Consider the following 25,032-nt stretch of genomic DNA (forward strand, 5'->3'; position numbering starts at 1 on the left):
TAGTTCTTAAGCACAAGATCTTACAACCAACATACAGCCAATAACAAGCCATAAATACATGTAAGCAGAAGTCTTCTTGAGTAAATTCAAGACAGTACCTATTTTTTTAATGAGTAGGGGTTAAATACTTCTGCTCAACCCGCAAACTACTATTTTTCTCCAGCCACCAGAGATCCTAAAATGCCAATTCACTGTATTTTCCAGCACTTTACAGAAAAAAAAGAAAAAAACAACAAAAAAATGAAAGGCTTCTTCAAATGTATAGTTTCAAGACATAGCAATTATTTACAATTTAAGCTGTTGGAATCAAAAGAACTTCAGTTTTAGAAATAATGTGTTGTGCCCTTCATAACCTAGACAGCAACCAAACATTGACATCAGTTTTGTGGATATATATAAGCTGTGAGGCATTCACTGAAAAGTAGGCTTTTGCTTTTCATTTTGGTGTTATTTTTTTTTTATTAGTTGCCACAAAAGGAAAGCCTAAATCAGATTCACAAAAAAATTTCTGAAATGCTTTGCACTCATTGCAAATACATGCAGAATAAATACTCTAAAGTATCATAAACAACACCATAAAACATATTGATTCTAACATTAAATGGTTTCATTTTTAAGGCTGTTTAAATGTCACCCCCAGAATGTGAAATCATAAATTTAGGAGCCAGCTCTTTCCAGAATAAACACCATAATTGGAGAAAATCTTTTCTAATTTCTGTTGTGAAGTTCACAATATATTTAACATCCTAATCTAATGCATCAGTCTAATTTTAGAACTATTTGTTCTTTTCTGCATTTTCTGTTGTTTAAATTAAGATTTACTCCAAATGCCAAATGTAATTGCATAGGCAGTTTTCCATTGCATTCCACTGATCTGTATTAATAAACTGCCTTCAACAAATATCTGGGTTTATGTATCGAGCTACTCACTGTGTTTATGTGCTGCTTCACTTCTCTATTTCATTCTCTTAGTGAATATTCCACCTACTTGCATTCCAATACAGTTATTTAACAATACTAAATGCTGAACAGAAATTTAATGTCTTGGATGCTGCTTGCACCCTCCCAGCCAATGATCCCTTATTCTGGTGTTAAAAGACATCATATGGAAGATGCCCGCCAATTACTGGGAAAGTTAGCAGTTGAGTGAGGGGCTAGAAATATTAATCTGTCGTAACATTCAGTATGTGAAACGACAAGTCCATTAGGAGAGAAGGAATCAAAGGGAAAACCAACAACATACACCCCTCAATGAAAATAATAGCTTGAAAAATCGCTTTAAAATAGCCTTGAAAATGGAAAATTTATTTCTTTCTGGCAAAGAAAACTGCATTAGTTTAAAAAAAAATAAAGACAGCGAAATATTCAGACAGATTTTATGGGGAAACCTTTGCAATTCCAATAAAACCCCTTTTGCTTTGAAGTCAGATGTGTGATTCGGTAAATGACTCATGTTAGCAATTAGTAAATGGTCATTTAGGGCCCTGATTTCTTTTGAGACAAGAAGGGTGAGGGTGGGGAAAGAAACACAATAAATCTTGAGAGGCTTAAAAGGAAGAGCAGGCTAAAGTGTGAACTTTTTATTTCAGCAACGGAAGCAAGAAATCAGTGATTCATTAATGGAGGGAGAAAGACCTCCATGGAAGCTGGCAAAGAAGAAGAAAAAGGAGCTAATTATGTCTCTTCCCTTTTTACTCTCTCTGACCAGCATATAATCTGCTTTTCCAGGGTCTGCCTGTAGTATATACTTCTTTCCAACCTCTCCACCCAACCCCTCCTCCAGTGGGGGGGGGATCTAGCAGGCAACAAGCTCCAGGTGGCTTTCTCAAGCACTCCACTGCCAAAAAAATAAAATAAAATCCTCCAGTAGAAAAGTTTTTTGGGTTCTTTTTTTTTTTTTTTTTTCTTGGGGGGGGGGGGGGGGGAGGGTGGGGTGAAGAGGGAGGGAAGCCTCCCTGGAGGGGATTGGTTCAGCCTGGAAGACAGGGAAATTAGTAAAGCATGAGTCTCCGAGCCATGCTGGTGGCCGGCGGAGGAGCAGGACGCCGCAGCAGCAATTAGCAGCCAGCCAAAGGCGGCGGCTGCCGCCGCTGCAGCCCCGGAGGAGGCGAGGGCAGCTCCCGGCGCTGCCTCCGCAGCAGGCACCGCTCGCTCCAAGGGTTTCAGATGTCCCACCGCTGCCTGACCCGCCGCAAATGAGGGTTGACCACCAGAGGCACATCCCACCTCTGATTTGTAATCTCTAACATTTAGGCTACGGCTTCCAACCTGTTTACAACCAAGGGGAGAAGGAAAGGAAGGGGGGGCGGGAGGGGGGAGACACAACGTGGGATTTTTTTTTTCTCCCTCTCTTTCTGGATTTTTTTTTTTTTTAATACTGTGCTAGAGAATTCAAAGCAAAACAAAGAAACTGCCTCCTCTGGGGTCGTCAGTGAGAAAGGACGGGTTGCGCAACTGGTTTGGGATTTGCAAAAAGGCAAGGGGGTGGGGATCAGAAGAAGGTGCAAAGCCACAACGTGTGAGTGCGTGTGTAAAGGGGTATGTGTGAAAAATTCCTTCCAGCACCCCTCTCCACTGGTTATTATTTATCTTTGTTGTTGTTCACTATGCTGTCATCTATTTTTCAGACCTTTCTGCATCTAAGATGGTGAAGAAAGGAGTGAGGAAGAGAACAAAATAACTACTGGGAAGTCTCAAACCAGGTTGGGGAGTGTGTGTGTATGTGGGGGGGGTGGGGTGGGGAAGAGCAAAAGGAAAGAGGATTAACCACAGCAACCCCCCCAAAAAAACCAACAGCTCTTTTTTCTGAGGGAGGACTCGAAGGATTAAAAGGCAGCAACTTCTGAGGCGATTTGTCCCCTGAGTTATGGATGTTGGTGCACTAACTTCAGGCCAGATCAGAGCTCAGAGGGATCTAACCAGAAACAGCAACCACCGGCTCTCCACTTGCCTTTTACCAGGTTTTACCCTTCCAGTATGTTTCATTTGATAAGACATTTTCCAGCGCCCAGAGTTTCAGTACAATGTGCAAATGGATACTGACAAATGGTGCCTCAGCCTTTTCCCACCTGCCTTGTTGCTGTTTGCTGCTGCTGTTCTTGGTGTCTTCTGTGCCTGTCACCTGCCATGACCTCGGCCAGGACATGCTGTCCCCGGAGGCCACCAACTCTTCTTCATCATCCTCCTCCTTCCCCTCGTCCTTCTCCTCTCCTTCCAGTGCGGGGAGACACGTGCGGAGCTACAATCACCTCCAAGGAGACGTGCGCAAGAGGAAGCTCTACTCCTACAACAAGTACTTTCTCAAGATCGAGAAGAACGGCAAGGTCAGCGGCACCAAGAAGGAGAACTGCCCCTTCAGTAAGTACGGCTCCGCCGCCGCGCTGCCGGGCAGCGCCTGCCCAGCGCCCCGGCCGCGGCAGCCCCGGCGCCCGAGCCCCCTCGCTGGGGAGGGAAGGGGACGGGGACGGCGACGCCTCGGCGGGAAGGGGGCGCGGGTGGGGTGGGCTCCTCCGGGACGCAGCTCTCCGCTAGCCCGTATCTGCAAGTCTCCTCGGTTACATTTGTTTTGCAAATGGCTTCGCCTAGCACAGTTTGTTTCTTTGCCTGGCAGAAAAGCAAAGCAAATTAGAAAGATGTGCAAGGATGTGGCGCGGAGTGGCGGGGGTCATTGTCTCCCGAATCTGAAAATTATTATCCCCTGTCATTAAAGTGCCTTGATGAGAACGCTGTATTGGAACAATGCATCAGTTCCCCCCATGCACACACGCTCGCTCTTCTCCAGGAGCCGCACAAGAGCTGTCTGCTCCGCACTCCCTCCTCCCCGAGCCCGGAACGGGGGGGGTCCCTTTGGGCTGGGGTCGTGCCCGGGTTCGCTCCATGCCGCGGGGGTGCCCGGCGGGCGCAGGGAGCCGGTGCGCGGCCGCCCGCGGCGCGGCGGTGCCGGTGCGGTGCCAGCCGCGTCCTGGCGCGCCCGCCGCCCGCTGCCGGGCTGCAGCGCCGCTATACCGCTCCATTGTAAACATCTGGGGCCGGCTTCGCGCAGACCTCACACGCATTTCATTGTCATTTTTTTTTTTAATTATTTCAAAGCAAAAGGCATATGACTGTTTCCATGGCTGAAGTTTTGAGCTTTTCTGTAGTTCTAATTAGACTGTTAGTAATAGCATGCTCCTGGTAATGTATTTCTGGCTGTCAGTGCTCAAAATGTAACCTTTATTCGGTTTTCCTGCCTGGGCAATCTCAAGCTGAAGTAAGTGTAGTAAATCACAATATATTGCACTGTAACTCTTAAGTGACTGCATCCCACTATAGTAGCATGCTGAGAAAGTAAGCTCTGTTATGCTGGAGGAAACTCTCTGATGGGCTTCAGTGGTGGACAGCCACATTTTGGTTCTTGGACTGGCTTACATAAATCCAGATAAATCTGAGGATAAGTCTTCTGTTAAATTAAAACAACTTAAAGTAACTTAAGTAGGTCTTGTTAGCTAATGTGTAAAGTATGGAGTACTTCAGCAGGTTGCCATGCTATATGACAGACATGACTGTTAATTCAGCTGTATTTCTATTAAATACCCGTAATGTAGGCTTACAAAGAGGGAGGAGAGGGCTGCGGTGTCATATGTCATTACTTCACTTGCTCCACCTTGCAACTTCATACTTTATTATGCACTTAATATTCATAAAAACTTTAGATGTCAAAGCAGTTTAATCTTAATACCTCCCGTTCTGTATTCCACAGAAAGCCAAATTATTGAAAAACAGAGCTACAATGAAGGCTTCACTTTGATAAATTTGTGTGGAATGAGGTCCTAGCACTGTATTTCTTAGATTTAATTTTGTTTGGCAGAGGACAGCATCATTCCCCCTAAAATGGGATTCTGAAAGCTTTGTGTGCACCTCTGAGAGTAACAAGCCATTATGTGTAGAGCATTACTGTCAAATAGGCTGTAAGGGGCCCAATCGGACAACAATGTACTCGGAGCTAAGTAACTACTCATTTGAGCGGTCCCACTTAGCCAGCAAAACTGTTCAGTCAGTAAAGTTGCATGCATGCATGTGCTTCTGGGAGACCTTGCCAAGAAAAGGTAGAATACACTGAAATGCACATACTGATCTTTCTACTCTTTTAGTCAACGTACAATAACAACCCACTGCAACTATAGAGTGTGATCCTTTTCCCCTGGTTTTCCAGTCAATGCATCAGAAAAAGACTTGGCATTCTGGTGGTGTCATGGTTACTGTCACATCTGCAAGTATCTACTGAAACAGAGGAGAATGTAATTTGTTTCATATAAAAGCAAAACAATGACTTCATTATGCATAGTTGTATCCTGTCCCTCAAATTTATGTGTGGTGAAGAAAGGACTCTCATCATCTTAAAACTTGCAGCTTGCTAACTGCACTTATATCACAAAATCAGACCTAGTGTGCATCTTTAAATACGAAACAATTAGGATTTTGTTAGAAGATAAGTCAAACGGTTGTATGTTCTTCTTTAGTAGTCATTACAATATGCCACGTGAAATTGTTTTCTGTAAAAGTACATAGTCTGAGACAATTTAAAAATATATTTACAGCACCTTTATTTCAAAGGTGCCTGTGTAGCAAAAGGTTACAAATGATTAACAAATTCTATGCTTTTTATAACTTTAGGTGTAGCTGTGCTATCATAATACTGCTGTAACCCTGAGCTGGACTGATTCCATACAAATATATGGTATCTTTAAGATAGTCTGAAATACATAATTATATGTGGATAGATTCCTGCCATGCTTGAAGAGTCAGCCAGCCAGCCTACAAAACTGTAGCCTGTTGAACATTAAAGGCTATTTAATCTCTAATACATGTTCCTCTCTTGAAACCATGCTTTCCTAAACAAATAATAGTGAATATTGACACACAAGACTTGGAAATATTCTAATTTGGGGGCTAATTTTCTTTTTCTTATATGCTAATGTTTAAAATTCATTTATGTTGCAGTAAAGCCTTATCGGTAGGGCTGTAAGATCATGATACGTAATTAGGTAACAACTTTCATGTCTGGCTGCCAGTTAAACACTATCAAGCAAGAACAATTGGAGAAAGTCAGAGTAAACATTCAGAAAACAGAATTTAGTCTTCAGCCTTTAAATGGCTCGTGCAGCGTTCATAATTTGCTCTGTAAATATTGTGTAGAGTGTGCTAAATTGAAGTTTGATCTGGCAGATGGTTTCCAACTTAATTGCTTGGAACCGTTCCATCAACCTTTCTTTACCTATAGGGTAAGGGGAACAGAGGTAGCTTCTGACTGCTCTGTCAGGAGGCTGGGGGAACTTCCAGCATTTGGTGTATCTGGAGGGTGTCTGTCAGTACATAGAAGTAGAACACATTTTAAGCTTTGTTTTATTGATCCTTACGTCTGGAAGTTTGTCCTCAAAATGCAACTGATAGCTCCTCCCACAGCACCACAGCTGTGAGTTCCCTTGCCCCTGTGCTTGACGGAGCTATTTGCATGCATGAATAAGGAGACCTGTACTGCTTTCTGGTGACTGAAGTACATGGGGGAAAAACAAAACCAAAAAGCTTCCAAAGAGGAATTACAAAAGCTTTCACTATAACTTGATATCTGGGATGACCAAGAGAAGGTTAAGCTAGATGTTAAAATTGGGAATGAACCGTATGTGTGCAGATCCTGCCTTTATTGCACCCAGAAAGCTCTCTTGAAGATACTGAAATTTTTGGGGTTTAATGGATGGCGTTTATTGGACTACATGATATATGATAAGCTGGTTGAGGGAAATCTGAATGTATTTTCGTGTGTTACACTATTTTCAATTGACTTTTAAGGCAGCTGCTAATAGCACTATGAAGTGCACAGACTTCAAATGTACAGGACAGATCTTAGCAGCTAAAGAACGGTAACACAATATGCAGTGCTTAATTAGCAGCTGCTAACCTGCAGTGTGTGGACGGCGTTCTGCCTGAGCAGGAACTGCAGGATCAGGCCATTATTTAGGTACGAGTTTAGGGACTGGAGTCTATGTCACAGAGCTCGGATGTTAGTGGGAATGCTGAAGCTGTTCCTGCGGGCTTTGGACCAAGCAGTGCTATGCAAAACCTACGGTAGATGGCGGCACAGCCACTGTGTGGTGTCACCTCCGCTCGAAGTAGGTGGACAAGAAGGGGCTGGATCCTCAGCTGTATGAGCTAGTGCAGATCAAGCAAAGCTAAAAGGGCTTTACACCAGCGGAGAGTCCATTAATTGGCCTTCTGAGCTTCCAAAGTGGATGGATCCAAACAGTGCAAAGGCGCTGTGATTGCAGAATAACAGTGTTTACTGGGGAGCAAGCATGAAACAATTAGCTACTTCTCATGAGCTAACCTATTCCAGGTTTTTCCCCTGAGTATGCAATTATGTTTTTTATATAGCTTTAGGATCTGCTGAAGTCCCTGATAACCTTTGGCTTTATTTTAGTTAGCGTGGGTTCAGATTAGCAGCATAGTCACTAATAGCAAGAAAGTTTTGAGTCTCATTCTGTAGCCCAAAAGATTGTAAACAACCACTCTTAATTACTAGAAGTGCTGAACATTACTACTGAGGGGTTTAAGTGTGTGCATATGTATATTACATATAAATACAGATTTTTACTATGTATTGGGTTATATACATAAAAATAGCATTGAATGTGTTTTGGTTAAGTATACTCGGTTTGATACTCAGCTTTTTGATTATACCTTAAGTGTAATAAAATCATAAAGCTTGATGGGTACCTCAACCTCAGCTGTAAAGCTCAAACCAGATAAGAATACTTGGTAAAATGCATTCTTTGGCTACTGAACGTCTTTAAGCTAGCTGTTTGGGGTTATGGGCTCCTCGTGAGCTGGTGTTTACAAATTAGTGTGAGAAATTTTCTGTTTTTCTAAAGACTGAGTAGTGGGCATATGTGTTTTGTTGTTTTACACTCCATAGAGATCTGGGTTATTTATTAATAAAATCAAAAGACTTGAAATAGGAAATAATACTGTTTTAGCGAAGTTATTTGAAACTTCGGTTCTTTAATAGGCAATGTGTAAGTTCTTAAGGAGATGATATCGTACTTCAAGTCTTTATTTTCTTCTTTTTTTTTTTCCTTCTGCAGAACTCAGTTATATAATTTATAACTAGCAGTATACAACCTTAGGCACTAAGATTTATGAATGTGGAAAGAATTGTACTATTTAATGTCTACATGACACTCTCCTGTTCCCCTTACTGCATTCCTGCCTTGTGGACCCTTCATACTGGTACTGTAACCCTGTCATAAATCTGTTCAAAATACAGAGTTGTAAGAAGTCTTTTTTTCTTCATAAATCTAATTTATAGCCACTTACACTGGGGGAGTGGTGGTGATGGGAAAAAGTCTGTTCTTCTCAAAACCTCAGAAGAAAGAAACCAAGGGGCATGCAGGTTTATAGATGCCATGCTGTTGCTTTAACGAGAGGGTTCTCAAGTAGTGGCTTGGCCAAAGCTTCCCTTGAAGATGGCATTAGCTGAGTGAGCACTACAGAATGTGCTTATACTTCTGAAACATCTTGGATGCATTCACTCATAGGATAAGATCCTCTGTTTTGAAATAAAGCATTTTAAGATGACTTTCAGATGTCTTTGAGCTGTGTGTGTGAATAGGGGCCTTTTCACTTCAAAAGGGAGTTAGATTGGATCTTGCAATAGGGGAGTTTATTCCACTGAACCTTTCATTTTGGAAAAGGTGGAGCCCTTCTATGAGCAAATCTTGTTAACCTGTGTGTCTTAAGTTAGAAAAAGCAGGTACCTGTATGAACACAGGGCAACATATCCTCTCATGGTGGATTCCTGACTTTTCTTCTGAGCAAGTAATATAATTGTACAAGGAAGGTTCCACGTAGGAAAAATAATCTTTATAAACAATATTGTATTTGGGTTCTTAAGCTTAATACTTGGGATGATAGAGAAAGCGTGTCAGCAAAGCAGAGAAATTATTCAGTCAACTTGGTATTTGCTATAATGCTGTCTTCCTGGCCTAGTTTTGTTTGGTTTTCTCCATTTTCTGAAGAGCTTTCTGAAGCTTTTACAGTCCCTTCTTCCCCAAAATTGCATTGAATTGAAAGTTCAGTTTGCACATTTTGAACACCTGCTACCACTGCTTGCAGTCACCATAAGACACTGAACTACTTTTATTCTAATATTCCAAGGCTTATCATCTAATGGCCTTTTTGCCACTTTGAATAGCACAAATAGTTTCAATGTTTATCAGCATTAACAACCAGCTTCAGCCTGATGAGACTGTGTGAAAAAGTAACCTTTGCTTGCTTTGGGCTATGGAAACCAACTTACCAGATCAGAAATGGAGGGTGCATTTAGTTAACGTTAGCACATATGTTTCTTGATCAATACTAGTCTGATCAATACTAGTACTACTAGTCTGACTGTATGTATGTATTAAACAGATTCTTCTTTTGCTTGAACAACTTATTGTGATGCAGTGTTTAAATATCTTGCAGCCCTTTATTGCTCAGTTGCTCTGAACACAGAAAAGAAGTCAATGGTACTTGCAACCATTAGTTTTGTTAACTAGAAAGATCCTTTCCTAGCTGTATGAATTGCTTGTGTTTCTACTGCCAATTTGTTGTAAAATGTCTGTGTTAGTTACAACACAGTAAAAAGGAGACAGGAAACACTATTATATAAAGTTTTGAAAAATCAGCCTGGGAAAACTCTCTGTGTTTATGAAGAAAATTAAAATCTTCAAGGGTAGGAGTGAGGAGGAGGTGGCTTAATCTTTAATCACTGAATGGATATTAAAACTGAATTCGTTAGCTGAGTGGATTATTAAAGCTATTATTATGCTACTTCATGAGTACAATGCAACAAATAGAAGTTGCAGGGGGAAAAAATGTTACAAGTGAGTGAGGTCACACGCTAAATAATGGCTTTAAAGGCACTCTGTTTTTAAATTAGGTCACTTGTGTTCTTTCTTTGAACATTCAGTTCTAATTGCAACAGTAAATCAAAGAATACACTCAAAGTAGACTCCCATGTAAAGTGGACAACTGGACAGTGCCTTTTTACTGCTACTAACACGTGCATCCAATTACTTGGTTGATATACTCACAATGTCAGCTGTAAAGCATTCCCCTATTTTATAGTTAGCCTAAAGAATTATTAGCCTGTCCCCTTTCACATATACCTCTAAATAATCTGTCAGTAGTGTATATCTTCTACATTTTAAGAGGAATTTTCACACACATCGAAGCTGACTTTCAGGAAAAAAAAGGAGATGTTGAAACCGCACCAAAAAGTTTCATTACTTTTCTCCCTTCCCCCTTCCATAATTTCTGGTGTAGTGCAAGACAGGAAAAGGCTATGGATACTAGAAACATGAATGCTCGTGAATTTTATATAAAAACAAAGATCAGATCTTTCATAAACCTTGATTTAGTAAAGCAATATGATGCCTGCTCCTTTCATGGTGCAATACATATGTGAAGGACAATAAACTTAGTTGGGTTTTGCAGTTCCTGATTCCTCTTCCTACATGGGGACCAGAAGTGAAAATGGGGGGCCTGAGGAGTCTAATTGCTCTTCCTTCTTCTGCCACATACTAGAGGTTCAAACATTGCACAGAAAAAAAGGAAATTCAAGTTTTCTTTCAGGTTCCTGATGCACATCTGTGCAGCTGTAGTCAAGTGTAGTCAGTGTGTGTGGGAGCTGAGGAGGGAACACAAGCATTTTGCAATCATTCAAGATCATGTTTAATTGGAATTAATGCATGGTTGCCAAGTGGAGGCTGGGTGTAAATCAATGAAAGCATGCCTGCGTTAGAGGAAGGCGATGGGAAGTGTGACGAGTGCCAGAGCAGCATTAGAAAGCATGACAAGAAAGAAATAGGGGTGGCATGTGTCATGAGTGGGAGAGAGGTGTGGGGAGAAGGGGCAATGTGGCTTACCAATTTTGGCAGCTGAGAAGTGTTGGTGATGTTGAATTGTCCTGTCTCATCTCACTGAATCATCAGTTTGCTCACAGACTCAACCTATGAAGTCACTAAGGTACCTATTGAATTTGTTCAAAAGTGCATAATCAGTGTTGGGATATAAACTCTTCCAACTCGTGGTTTCGTTGTGTCTTCTCTGACACTATTCTATAGATAATAGATACTATTTGATGCATGCTCTGGGATTCTTTTCTTCACATTATCCTCTTCCAGAGGATTAACAACTTGCTTTATTCCTAATGTTAAAGTCAGTATGGACTACTTCCAAGCAGAAAGGTGGGTAAACTTGCCCTTGGAAGTAATAAGCTTTTTAAAGGAGTTACAAGCAAACCTGTATTAAAGAAGAAAAATGTTAAGGTTTTATTAAGTAGGTTTTTCTTCAATTTTTCATTACACTAGTACTATCCACTGTATTTATTATAAGAAACATACACCTGAAGGACATCAAGATATCCTAAACTTCTGAGGGTTTTAATCTTTTGAGGGAGGAATAGGGTATTTTTGTGATTGATACATTTAGTATTACCAAGTAAGTCGTATTTTGTAAGCTTATCTTTAAGATTTGAAGTAGTAATGTAGTTATAAGTTCATATATTCAGTAACTGTTACTACAGTCAGCAAGAGAGTATATGCCCTAGAACAGAACAGGATACAGGATGACTGTGTTTAATAGGAAGTGGATTTTATAAGACCACGGTTTTAGTGCTACCTTTTTATACATTCTTATGACTTTTTAGGAGATGTTAAAGCTTCTGATGTTCACTGAAAGAGTCTTTTGACTTCAACAGAACGAAGTTTGCTCTATCTGTATTTCCCACTTACTCATTTTTTCCACATAGTTTTCCTGGAGGTGGACATTGTCAGTCTGGAAGTACCTTTCTCATCTGCATGAAGTATCTTAGTACCTGTGGCACCTGTCCCTTGGACAAAAGGAAGCTAATGAAAACCTTCCCCTGAACTGTAACCTTAGCAGACTTCTCTGTGCCTCTCTCCCCTGTCTCAGGGGAAGGAGTGTGGTGCACAGCCCATGTTGTGATGATGGGACACCTTTCCTTTGTCAAAACACTAGTGCTAATAACAATACAGAAGTTGTGTGCTCACTGAGGATCTGTAACTGCAAAACCAACAGTGACATGAAGAGAAGCGGCAGAAAGAGTCTAGAGCTAACCACATGAGCCAAGCTGTGGCTGCTTTTTGTTAGTGTGCTTCAGGGATGGGTTGCTCAGCTGCCTCTTCAGACGCTGAAAAGATAACCTCCTCCCGTGAAAGATACATGTGCTGTTTTGGTTCTTCCCCTCCCAGGTAGCTGGGTCAGCAGTAGGTAATTTGACCAACTGGTCTAAGGCAACACCATGTGTAAACTGGAGCTAAAAGTTAGTACGAGCTGTGTTTTACCAGGCGTTCTGATACAACCAGACATCTAAAGCATTGCAAGCTCTTTAAACTATCACTTTACCTGGTTCTGACAGAAGTAGCTTGGAAAGTGAGTAGCATGTAATAGAAGAAAATGATGATTCACCTTCTTAGAGATGAAGATACTGGGTGAAGGCACATGTGCAAAGTACCCCGATTATTACAAACAATAACATTTGCCATAATGTCTGTTAGGTTTTTTTGTGGACCAGCATCACCTCTGCTTCCAAACACCCATAAGCACGCATAAGTAATGACTCATTTCTTAGGACAATGTATAGATTAAACCACTTAAGCAGCTAAAACATAATTTACTAAGGTTAGCACCGGGAGGTGCCAATAATGCCCTTTCTGAGGCCCAGAAGTGGATTCAGTTCAAACAGTTTTGCTGCTTCCTGTGGGTTTTGCTTTGTGGGCAGCCCTAGTCCTAGGCCCAGGAGGATGGACAGAGATGCTGAGATCATGCATACTGGCAATTCTATACATCCTGGCAATGATGATGTTTCCTATTGCCAGCATACAGTGGGAGATACTGCAGGACAGGGGGAGGGGGACAATACTAACAAAAATCTCTGCTCAAAGTACTATGTAGAGAAATGTACCATTCCTCTCTCAGCTTCATGTGCTTCAATAACCCGAGGAATGGTAAATGGAACCCAGTATGTACATCTCATGACATTTAGACTATGTAATATGTAACAGCTATATATTAGTTTATTCCTTGGTACTTCCTTTTCCCATATGGCAAGAACAGTGACTGCCAGTTGCTTCAAAGTTGATGATAACTATTAAGGAGCTATGAGACTGAACCCACTGACATTACTAAAACCATTTTATGATCACTGTGTGGAAGACAGAAAGATTACTATTAGTAAATGCAGTGTGTTAAATACCTTGCTATAGAGCTTTGGATAAGGAAATGCGTTTCAGCTTGTTGGTATACTTTACAGAATAGCTACTGCATCAAGGTTGCAACAAATTGGTTGGGAAAGAAAAGCTCCAACACCAGCTTTCTTTGCAGAAGAGTTTGCGGGGTTTTTTAACTTTAGAAAGATTCTTAATGACCATGATGGATTGTTTTTTTATCAAAGCAAGACTGAAATGCATAAGGACTGGAATAATGATGTAGGATTGTGAGGAACTAAAGGTTTATGTGCTTCACCACGTGCTGTGAAGACACCCTGGGCATAAAGGGAGCTGGAGGACTCTTCTGTGTCCCTTGTGCTCCTCCTACTGATGGTCAAGCAACACAGGAGGAATCTGCTTAAGGGGAAAGGGAAGAAGACAATTTGGCACAAGGATAGTCTGTGGGAATTAAACTTTGAGTATGACAAGTGCCATGAAGTGTTAGGTATTATGAAATATCAGATCCTTATATATGTTTTTTATCCATTGTAGCCCAATATTTATAAATGTATTTTACTCTAATCTCTCTTTGGCTCTTTGCTGCTTATAAAATGAGAATAGTAATACTTCCTTCATGAGCAAGGGTATTATGAAAACAAATTATTTGTGAAACACACCAGTAACACTGTGATGAGTGCCAGGAAAAAAAAGCCCACCCAGAGGGTAATCATTCTCTTTTTACAGGAAGGGTTGGATATAAGGAATAGGAAGGGCAGTTTTGTCCTCTTACAGAACAGAAAGAGTAGGCTACTTCTTAACTCTTCTGCTGATTTAGGTGTTTGTCTTTTGACTAGAAAAAACAAGATTCCATGGAAAAAAAAATATTCTATAGCCTCTCTTGCAAGCACTGTGTCAAGACTACTCAACAAATTTTTTGCATGTATACAAGAGGTAATGGCAAAATAGCTCCTAACCAAACAGCATAACCATAGGTGCAAACTGGATCTGTCCTTCTGCCAAGCAGAGCTCTAGGTCTGGTTGTGCTAGATGAACATTATAGTCATGAGAGATGTCAAAATTTACTTTGCTTTAAAGGTATGAACATTGGGATGTTTCAGCTCAAGGATCTATATAATTTCTATGATTAAACTGTTGAAATGTAATTGCGATTTCTCTCACTTGACTGTCAGGTCTATCAGTCAAAAAAAAATCAAGCGTGATCTCCACCTAATATTTATTGTATTTAGACCTATTTTATAAGTTTGAAACTTCCTTAATTTCTATTAAATTCTGTCTGTGTGCTGAAGTTAAGCTACAGGAATTATTTGTTTGGGTGTTACTTCTTTTGCTACCATTTTTTTATTATTGATACTTCCCCTTTAGTGTTACAGACACTATTCTTTCATTTTAATTTATTATAGTTACTTTTACATGTCACAACTTCTCTTTGAAATGACAGCCATCCAAGTTAAAGTCTTTTCAACTTTAGTGAAAACATATCTAATGAGGCTGACACTTGGCTCATGTGGTATTAATCTGGTCTCTTGGTCATTTCTTCTGTGTCTCCTGCTGCAGTCTGCTCTCAAAAAAGACATATCTGCAGCTGGGGAGTACATAAGATTAACTTCCGCCTCTCTGTGGCTTCTTGCCTCAGACCACACACCAAATAATTCCTCAAAGCATTATCCAGATTTGCTCAAAATTCACCATGCTTGCTTTATTCCTTCAGTTCTGCCACACATGCATTTGTGGACTCTGCTTGCAGCCGATTCTGCTTATGAAACAGGAAACATTTTGCAAAGATGAGGATTTGGAGACAAACACTGTTGTACAGTATCTGTAGTAATTTTTCTGTGGAACTCTTCCCTTTTTGGTTTTGCTGATTTTATAAATGTACACAGCAGACCATAAAGGTCAGCAAGATGTAACGTTTTTGTTTTCGACTGTACTCAGGGCATAACCAAGGCTGATGTAGCTTTTCAGTACAGACTGAATTATAGTAACTCCTGTGTCCAAGATGAACTTAAAAAAAAAAAAAAAAAAAAAAAAGCAAATCACAGTGCTTATATTCAGGAAGATCTTTAGTGTTGTTTAACTATGAAAGCCTATTAAATGCTACCAAAAAAAAAAGAAGCCACGGTGTGGATGGAAGAAGGATTAGTCAGCTCTCCTATCCTGTACCTCCAGACCTTCATCACAGTTTAATATACTTAAAAAGCAAGCCACAGATATAAGGAGCGCTGTGCTCACACCCCAATGCAGAATCAAGAAGTATCAGTAATAAAGAGCAGGAAAACCAGTACACAAAACCATCTTGTACTTAATATAGGTAGTTACAGCTGAGATTACAACACTTCTCAGTAAGTCCGTAACGGGGATGGAAAAATAATTTGGGTGTTTGAGTAAATTTCAGCCTGGCATTTTCTAGTATTGGTATTGTTGTTTTTTCAACTAAATACTTTTCAGTGGTAGTTTAGAAGCCTTCTGCTTTTCACAGTAGCCAGTCATATGTGTGTGTGTGTATATATATATATATATTCATTTATAGATGTGTTTTGTGTGCCAAACTATAGAAGTTCTATGTGCAAAACACCTGTTACGTACTCACAGACATACTGATAGTGCAAGAGTAGATTGCATGGTGATGTAACTAATGTACCACATAAAATGGAGTTTCCAAAGAGTCTGTAACAGCTCTGACAAGTGTAATCCTTGTGCATCTGTTGCTCTGAGCACATCTGAGAGCTCCCTCCATTGAGTTTACAGCGTAAAAGTTGTCATGAGGTGAAACATCTTGAGTACAAGTAGACATCTGTGTCATTATTACAGTATTCAGACAGATTAGATTACTGTCTTCACAAGGACCATAGCATATAATTTACCTAGCAAAGGATGGTAGAGACTGCTAGGTATCTAATAATAATTTCAGCTTAGTCAAAGAACTTCTTCTCTTTGTCCAATAAATACCTTGCTAATGAATCCTAGTTAACATGACCACATGACTTTGTAGCAGAGTTTTTTTGCTGTTCTCTTTTTTTTTTTTCTTTGCATTCCTTATCCAAATGGTAGAATTTTTTTTCTGATTTTGAAGGAGAGCTGATACTCACAAGTAATATGTCACAAGCCACTAAAAGTGTCAAAATCTTACAGCAGGCCCTTGGTGGCTTGTTAATCTCTCCTTCCCCCCCCTTCCTTTTTTAAAGGAAAAAAGACTAATCCATTTAAATATAATGAGAGCCATGCTTGCCATAGCCTACTTTTCAAACAGTATCAGCCAAGCAAGATCTGTCTTATTTCTTCACCTTGTTTTCTTGGCTCAAATAATTAAACAAAAAGCTGAAAAATACAGGGTTTTATGGCAAAGCTATTTCATATGTCAAATGAGAAATGGAGGCTGTCACTTTCATAACACAAAAATATACAAGTGTTAGGGCAGGGAAGTTTTTCTTTTCCTTTGTGCCCCCCTTCTAAATTATCATCAGCAACATGCAAAAGATAAACCTCTATGTTAAATAGGGAGACCAGATGTATGTTTAACCTCTTGCCCCCATTTTTCTAACTGGTTTCCATTAGGAACAAGAAGTTAAAATATCTCTAAACAAAAATAACTGATATGGTAAAGTGAACTTTTCAACTGGATAAGAGCTCTTTAGGAAAAGGCAGTATTACAGAGCCCTGTGTTAGGCCAGCAGACTGTTTTACTATAGTGATACATCTATACTCAGAACAGTAACTCCATGTTTACTTTTTATAAGTAGTGGCAGAAAGTTTGTTGAGTTGCAGCAAAACCTAAAGTAACAAGTAGTTAAAATTCTCATGTGTTAAAGACCAGTCAACTGTATGGCTGTATTATTTTCCCTGTCTTCAGAGACAGTGACTGAGGCAGGGAGTTTAAAGACCAAGATTTTCTCTCTTTTATCTTTATTCAATCTTATTCCACCATAAATCCCTGGCCTGATGATTCTACTCTGTTCCTTAGTTTGTGTTCGCTATACAAAGGATGACATGAACATTCTTAATAGAAATGGAAATTGAAGGGTAAAGTGTAATTTATTTTGTATAACAGAGTGTTTCTGCAACAGAGATGTACATGTATGACAGATTAAATAACGACTTTAACACTGGTTAAAGATACAGAAGGTAGAGACAGTAAAGACAGAAGAAAAGTTGACAGAAGTGATTCAAAAGAGACGTTAAGCAATTCAGTCTAAAGACAGAGGTATTGGTAAAAATGCCTGTCAGCCAGTGGATTCAAGAAAATTGGCAATGTTTGAAAATGAGTTGTTCTTAATAAGCAAAGCTAGGAGCTACTGGTAACCCATAAGCTATCCTTTGGAAGAGTTTGGGAACTGAGTTTGTTTTATCATGAAAGATGAATGTTTTAAGTGCTGTTAATGTATTCACTACAGATACCAGCTGTAGAGAGTCTGTCCTTTTGGAAGTACAGAGTCTGAAAACCAGCGGATTTTGCATATGGATTTTAAATTAATCATTTTAATTGCTTCCTTCTCATATTGTTGAGCTTTTATGGATGAGTTAGTGTTTAGGAGATATTTAACTGAAGAAAAGGTATTCAACCAGGCACAAAAGAAAATTGCCTACAGAAAGGCAGGGGAAACAGGTCTGACACTGAAAAAATCAAGATGCTGTTGCAATCAAGAGAATCACTACTAGAACAGAAGCCCTCCAGGAACTTGTTCGAACTCCTCTGCTGGAGGTTACTAAATCTCACTAGCTCATGTTAGCATTCTATAATTTTCCCCATGCAAAATTACACATCTTAGCTTTACTAGCTTAAATTCAAGATTTCAGCCATCCTGGCTGGCTGGTATTATCTAAAGCAAGTGTACACTGGAGTGTTTGGAAGGCAGCTAAGCTCCATCTAAAGACTGGCTGGCATAGACACTTTTTTTTTTTTCCCCTTTAGTTACGATTCATAGCAGGGATGCAGGATGTTTCAGAAGGAAAAAAAGTAAAGGAAGTGTTAAAAGGAGTGACATTTGACATAAAATTACCAAAATCATTTAGACTTTGAATAGAGAGGATGGAGTTTTGACCCTGTACCTAAGCGTAGCAGTCTAGGATCTTAGTTATGCATTCCTCGCATTTCTTTGAAATTGGCAATGTAAAGTAGCCAATTTATTCACACTGTGATTTCAGCTTCTACCAATAGTACCATTTCAGCACCTTATAAAAGTAATAATACCACTTTAGAACCCAGTCCAGGAGAAAATACCAGTTGATTTTATGGGTTGTGCCAATCCTGGAAAAAGTTGCAGATGTCAGCTTTACAGTAAACTGAAATAGCCAAAGGAAAAGGTCAGTTGTGGGCTAAAGAGGAAAAGGAAATGAAAGAAGAATTCTTTGTGCTGCAGGCTGCAGTGGGGAGGCAGGAGCACTCTGAATTCACACAATAAGCTCCTCATCTTTTGTGCCCTGCAGCTACCTTAGAAGCTCTGTCTTCCCCTTATCAGCATGAATTTCAAAGGTGAAATGCCAGTATTGGAACCATTCCTACTGAATGGCTTCAGCTGACAGTTTCTGTGGAACAGCAGCCTATGCATGGTACCAATGGCAACTTTACAACATCTCTGGAACACTCTCATCCACTCTTGTGGGCACTTCCACGTGGCCTCTCCCACCTACAAACATCCTATCTGTTGGCAGTCTGAGAGCTGTAGGTAGGTGGGGAGTGATTTTTGGCTCTTGGCCTAAAACAGGGAAGTTCTGCAAAGCCATGTAATGTATGACCAGTGAACTTATGGCACCAAAACCAATCTCTACTCATCTTTCTCTGGCTTCTTCTTTTAACATCAACTTTTGGCGGACCACTTTAAAATGGTCAGGCAGCCCTTGTGTCCCAGGATCAGGACACAGCCAGCATCACTGTGTAGTTTACGATGACTCAGGAGCTCAGCTTCGTGCACAGCCTCACCATGGGCATTTGGTCAGTGTGTGTCTGTTATTCAAAAATGTTGTCAAGTCACAGGAAAGTAGGACCAAGGAGAACCTCCTGGGAACCTTAATATAGCCCCTGTTATCACCAGTGATTGTCATATACATTTTTTCAGAAGTATATCAAGTTCAATTAACACCAGCTAGGTTTGCTCATCATACTCCTTAGCTGTATTTTACAGAAGGCTATTCCACAGTCTTGCTCCTCTAAGGGCTACAAATAATTCTTATTTTCAGTCAAAATACCTTCATAATCTGCACTACTTTCCCTAGTATCACCCTTCACTGCCTCATAGCTTTTCTTCTTTAGAGTTCGCCACCACCTTTTTCACATAGAAAGCAGTTATATTCTCTCCTTGTTTTTTCTCTTTTTTAAACGTGGTATGCCAGGTTCGTTGCTAAACGGAGAACAGGGTGCTGAGACATCACTTACCATCTTCCTGCTCATTCTGGATGGAAAGGAATGTAGCTACATCCACATACGCTAATAAACTATGCATCTTGGTGGAGGATATTAATTCCTGTGTGGCACCCTGGAAATGTAGCTGTCTTGCTTTCCAAACCTAAGTTATATAGCTTTTCTGGGGCAGTTTAATTTGAAGTATTTCTTGTAGGTTTTCTGGTTGGTTCCGTGTAGACATGCCCTTTTCTTGTGAGAGAATGCTTTCATTCTCCTGTCTTTCTAAAACTGCTTCTAGGTGCCTGGTCGTAAACCAAAACTACACACCATGTCCCAGGCCTAAAAGAGTAATTCCAAGATTACCAAAATTAGCAAACCCCCAAAATAGACCTCACATCTCACTTGGCAAAGGCTGCCTTCTGCCCAACTAGTAAAAGAAATGTGGACTACAGAAATGGGCCTGGTTTACGGTGTGTTTGTCAGTGCAGAGTGTTGAAAAGGTTTAAGTACTCTTTTGAGTGATGGTCAGAATACAGCTGATGTAGACAAAGGTGAATTGAAACAATTTATCATGTGGTCTTCTACTGTCATTGATTTGCATATAAGACTTCTGAAATTTGAAAGGAGAATATTGTTTTATGAGTGTTTTGGGGAGCAAACTTATTTTCCCCCCTTTCTTAAAGATGTTGAAATGCCAAAGCATTTTCCAACTGGATTGAATATGAAATATTGAAACAGACTTTCCTACAAAATCAAAGTCCAAAATAATGTCTGCTTAGATGAAGCATGACATTTTGGGGGAATTAGTTAGAAACATGTAATGAAAACTTTCCAAATTGAAATACTATTTTTACTATAGTAAGCTTAACAAGATGTTTATCTATTTCTTTTAGAAGTATAATAAATGAATTTTATCATAATTTTTAGAAACGGGAGTTGAAAATTTGGTTGAAGCCCATTATCTCTATGGGGAAATGAAATTTATTTAGTGATATTTTCAAATGAAATAATTTTTGGTCATAAAAGTACCATCTATAGCTTGCTAACTTCAAAATAGGAAAAGAATTGGAGAGTGAGCAAATAAATGCTCAGAAGAGGGTTGCAGTATTCTTTGCCAAAATAATCAGGCTCTTCACTGACACGATGCTAAACACAGAGAATTACTATGTTGTGTTTTGCACAGGCCTGTGTCCAAGTTCTTGGTCCAGGCAAGCAGTTTGACTGTAAAACATCTAAGTTAATACTTGAGGCTCTAAGGCACAGACATCTGTATGACTAGAGGAATAGACAGTTCCAGCTAGTCTTAGCTTCAGTCCCTAAGAGTTATTGAATTAGAAATACTAGAGAGTTGGGGCACATACGCATAAAGGCTTAACATTGCATACAGAACTGTTGCTTTCCATGCAGAAACCTGCCCATGGGTTGTTATCTGTCTGTCCCACATGTAGAAGGGAACAGGCATAGCTCTACCTTTACTTTCTTGGCTTCATTCGTCAGTGTTATCAATGGGTTTAGGATAAGTATTAGGAAACATGCTTGTTTTCTGCTCCCAAGCAAAAGCATTGTTTGCCCTATACAGTGCAAGCTGAGGAACCAAAACCTTTTTTTTCATGAAGTTGTATCATTTTTATGCTAAACACGCATTTCTATTTAGAAAAACACTTTAGGAATCAGTGGCTTTTATGTGGCTGTGTATTTGCATTTGATATAATCCATACAGGTCTCTTGCTTCTGTGTTAAGAAAAGGTGAAAAGAAGTGTTGACAATTATGGTTTTTTTCGTATTATGACAGATCTTTTCAATATAGTATTTCCTGAAGCCTTTAGGTATATTTTCTCATGTTCCTGCCATTCTAAGATTGATCTATCAGCCAAGGCTATTTAGTACTCCCCTGATGCATCAAGATGTCATAGAAGAAGCGTGGACTGTTGCAGCTGATCTATGGAGATAACAGGCAGCACATGACTTTTTTTTTTTCCTGTTTTCCTTTTCTTTTACTATCTGTACATCTGGCTTTAATCAGTGACTTCTCTGTGAAATGTTGCAATTGGGCCTGAACAAAGTCTTTGCTCTTCTCTGATATGGACCTGTGGATTATAGGTGAAACTGCATTAAGAGGCTACAGAGGTTAATTACGCCTGAAAGTTTCCAGTACTGTCCACATCAGTTGACACTCTCAGCACACTACATAAACAATCTGAAAGAAGCTGTCATTAGCAAAGCAGGCAGCGCCTGCCCAGCTCATGCACAATCTGCTTGCATTTTGAAGCCTTCACACATGGTTGAACGTTTTGCATGAGTCATTTATGTATTCACATAAATTTGTTGGTCAGCTGCACACCCTGTGTGTGCTATTTCTTTCATATACACAAGGATTCCTACCTATCCTCCAGAAATGTAACACCTGAACAGTCCTTTCTAAGAGCTTTCTTTTTATTTAAAGTATGTAATCTTTCTTTTTTAATAAAAAGCTTAGAGCAATTTTACTAGAACACCTGCATATATTGTACTTGTCGAGAATTCTTGAGGTTCTGTGATCACATTTTGCTGGTTTAAAAATGTTTTTACTCTTTTGTCCTGTGAAAATTCCATATTGACCCAGAAGATAACTTCCATTGGGAAAATAGTGAAATTTATTAAACAAGTGTTGTCAAGAGTACATTGTAGGCGTACTAATAAATCATTGTTTTTGTTTTACAGGGATCCTTGTAGGTGTTAGGTTAAAAACAGAAAACATAAGGTTTTCAAACAAAAGCAGTCTTTAGGACAATCACGTCTCATTTAAGATTATTTTTTTTTATTTCAAGCCAAACTCTAGTGAAATCCGTTATCTTCTATGCAAAACAGAGAAATGGACGTGCAAGTACCTGCTTCCCTCTGTCTCCTGTTCTGATGTTTTCTTACATTCTAACACCATTTTCTTTACTCTTTTTGAAGAGAAGAGGCAGCACTTTATGCTTTGGAGTGTGCAGGAACAAGTTGTGGAAGGGTTGGAAGGTCAGTCAGTGAGCTCCAAGTGTGGCAATTCACTTCTGTCTCACCTCATTCCTGCTTCTTCAGAGCAGCAGCACAATAATCTTTTAAATCTGTTTGATATGGTTTGTATGCTTGAAGCAACTTGGACACTGCTTGCATAGGAACTGTCTTGAATTTGCCTATATGAGATCACAGGGGGGGAAAAATCGTAGGACACTCAAAGAATTCTCCAGGTTGCTAGATTTAATTACCAGAATTTTGAAGGAATTCATTTGTACCAAAAATAATTGAATCATCATTTTTTTAAGTGGATTAGATACAAAAATATAATATAAAACAGCCATTACATTGAGATATGATGTGGGACATTTTAGCTTGTCAAAATGTGCTTAGAAACGTATAACAAATGCCAAGATGATACTGTGAATTGTGAAAAGGAAAAGACACAAGTTCTGCTGTTTGCTGTTGCCAGTAAATGTCTACTTTTGTTTAGACATTATTACTACAAAAGCCAAGATAAGATTGTGATTTGCCAATTGTTGCATTGAATTACAATACACATATGCCAAAAATTATGTTTATATAATTTAGTGTGTTGTGTAATAAAAGTGTTAGGTAGTCCAGTTAATGAAGTTATTAAATTTTGGCAGATGGGTGTTTAATTGAGTTCATATTTAGTATCATTTTTGGGGAGAGTGCGTAGAAGGAGAGTTGAATTCTACTTCGTCTTAACTGAAACAGACTAAACTGTTGATACAGTAATGCCTGTAAATAGCAATTAACTGCTACATAATAGTAGGTTTTTCTAAGAATACAATTTTGAGAGTTTACTTTAAAACAGAATAGTTTAAAGTGGAGCTTTTATTCCCTATAAGCAAGAGTCTGTGTAGTCAACTTCCCTTTTGGACAGGTAAGATGTTGCTGGTCCCAGGAGAACGATGTGCTGTGGAAAAGGTCTTTTATCTCATAGTGCAAGTCAAAAAATGAGGGTTAAATATTTAGTAGTGGAAACTTGCCCATGGGAATTAGCTCACCTTATTATTTTATGTCAAATGAGATCTTGGTTCTCAAAATGAGTGTGTCCTTTTCCATATTTTTTAAATTAGAGTACAAGTACAGTTTAAAGGATCTCATTCTTTACATCAAAACCCTATTGTATTCACTTGGATAATTTTCTTGAGGTTAAATATCACTTGAATGGAGGAGTTTGCGGGATTGGTTTTGCTGTCCTTGCAAGTTGCCAAGGCACTTTCTGTTGAACAAAATCTGCACACCCTAGCTCTTATGAGTTATGTTTGTTGTTTATTTTTCCATTATCAAGATGACCAGTTATATGTTTCATAAGTAGTTTTTTTTGATTGAGAGTGTGGGAAACAAGCTCCATTCGTCCCTTGTTTGGTTTGACACCCTTCCTGGACACTAACACTTAATTAGTCATTGTCCAATCTAAGGAATTTGAGCAGCTTATTGGTTTTGTTTATTTATTCCATCTCATCAGTAAGTAGAGTAGTATAAGGTGTATCTTGAAACAGAACATGATGTGAAATGTCTATGTTAAAAAATTGCTCATTGTGGGTAATAGAAGTCAAACCATTGCACTATTTTTAAATTCGTGTTTGTGCAATGAGAGGTGACAGTCTCCTAAATTACATATCAGAAAAAGAGAAGGACAGATTGAAATTGTAGCTACAAATATCTCTGAAGTGTGAAGATGAAATTAAATGCTTTTCTACGAAAAAGAAAATAAATCCAAATTTGAAAATACCATGTATTTAGGCCAGTTTGAAATAAAGATGTCTGAAAATCAACGACAGCGGTTTTAAAGAGCCTGTGCTGTCAATCTGGATGTATACTACTCTTTCATCCAAGAATTAGCTTTCTAGTTGGGGTTTCACTGAATAAAAATGTTAAAAGAAAATTCAGGTTCTAGAAAGATTTTCACATAGACAAAACCACCAGCGAGGTTCCTTTTTGAATGATTTGTATAAACATTTTCAGCAACTCAATCCCAAAGTGTTCATTAAAGTCAACATCTGCTAAGCTTCACAATTTCTGGCTTTACTGTGAATACTTCCAGTTGTTGCAAACTAGGTAATTGGGTTTCTATTTCCCTTTCACTTAGCATATTTTGCTGTAGCAATAAGCAAAGAGGCAGGTAAAGATGTTTTAGTGGGGTGGGGGTTTTTGGATGAATTCAAGCCAAACCTTGGCAGCTTGTATTTGTATGAAATCTTTCCCTTCATATTTATTTTAAATTAAAAGAACTTAAAAATCTTTGATGCTGGAAGCTAAGCCTTTGAGTATCCACTGACAGTGTCCAAATGTGCATACTTGTTTGTACATTCAAATATTTATAGCTGCTCTCCAGAAAGATGTGCCAAATAATTTCACTCTGCTCACATACATTGCAACAAAATAGTTAGGAGAAAATAAGAAAGGTGAGACAAGGCCCAG

At 39.2% G+C, this 25,032-nt stretch overlaps 1 protein-coding gene across 1 annotated transcript in view; it reads left to right on the forward strand.

Moving 5' to 3' along the window:
• The first annotated feature begins 2,751 nt into the window (after positions 1-2,751).
• FGF10 (fibroblast growth factor 10) overlaps positions 2,752-25,032 on the forward strand; it is a 67,892-nt gene continuing 45,611 nt past the window's right edge. The window contains exon 1 of the mRNA XM_040580824.1: positions 2,752-3,357. Coding sequence (XP_040436758.1) covers positions 3,024-3,357 — 334 coding nt within the window. The 5' untranslated portion in view covers positions 2,752-3,023. The remainder of the gene's footprint in view (positions 3,358-25,032) is intronic.

The sequence above is a fragment of the Falco naumanni genome, chromosome Z (assembly GCF_017639655.2).
Source record: "Falco naumanni isolate bFalNau1 chromosome Z, bFalNau1.pat, whole genome shotgun sequence".
In the NCBI taxonomy this organism is placed as follows: Eukaryota; Metazoa; Chordata; class Aves; order Falconiformes; family Falconidae; genus Falco; species Falco naumanni.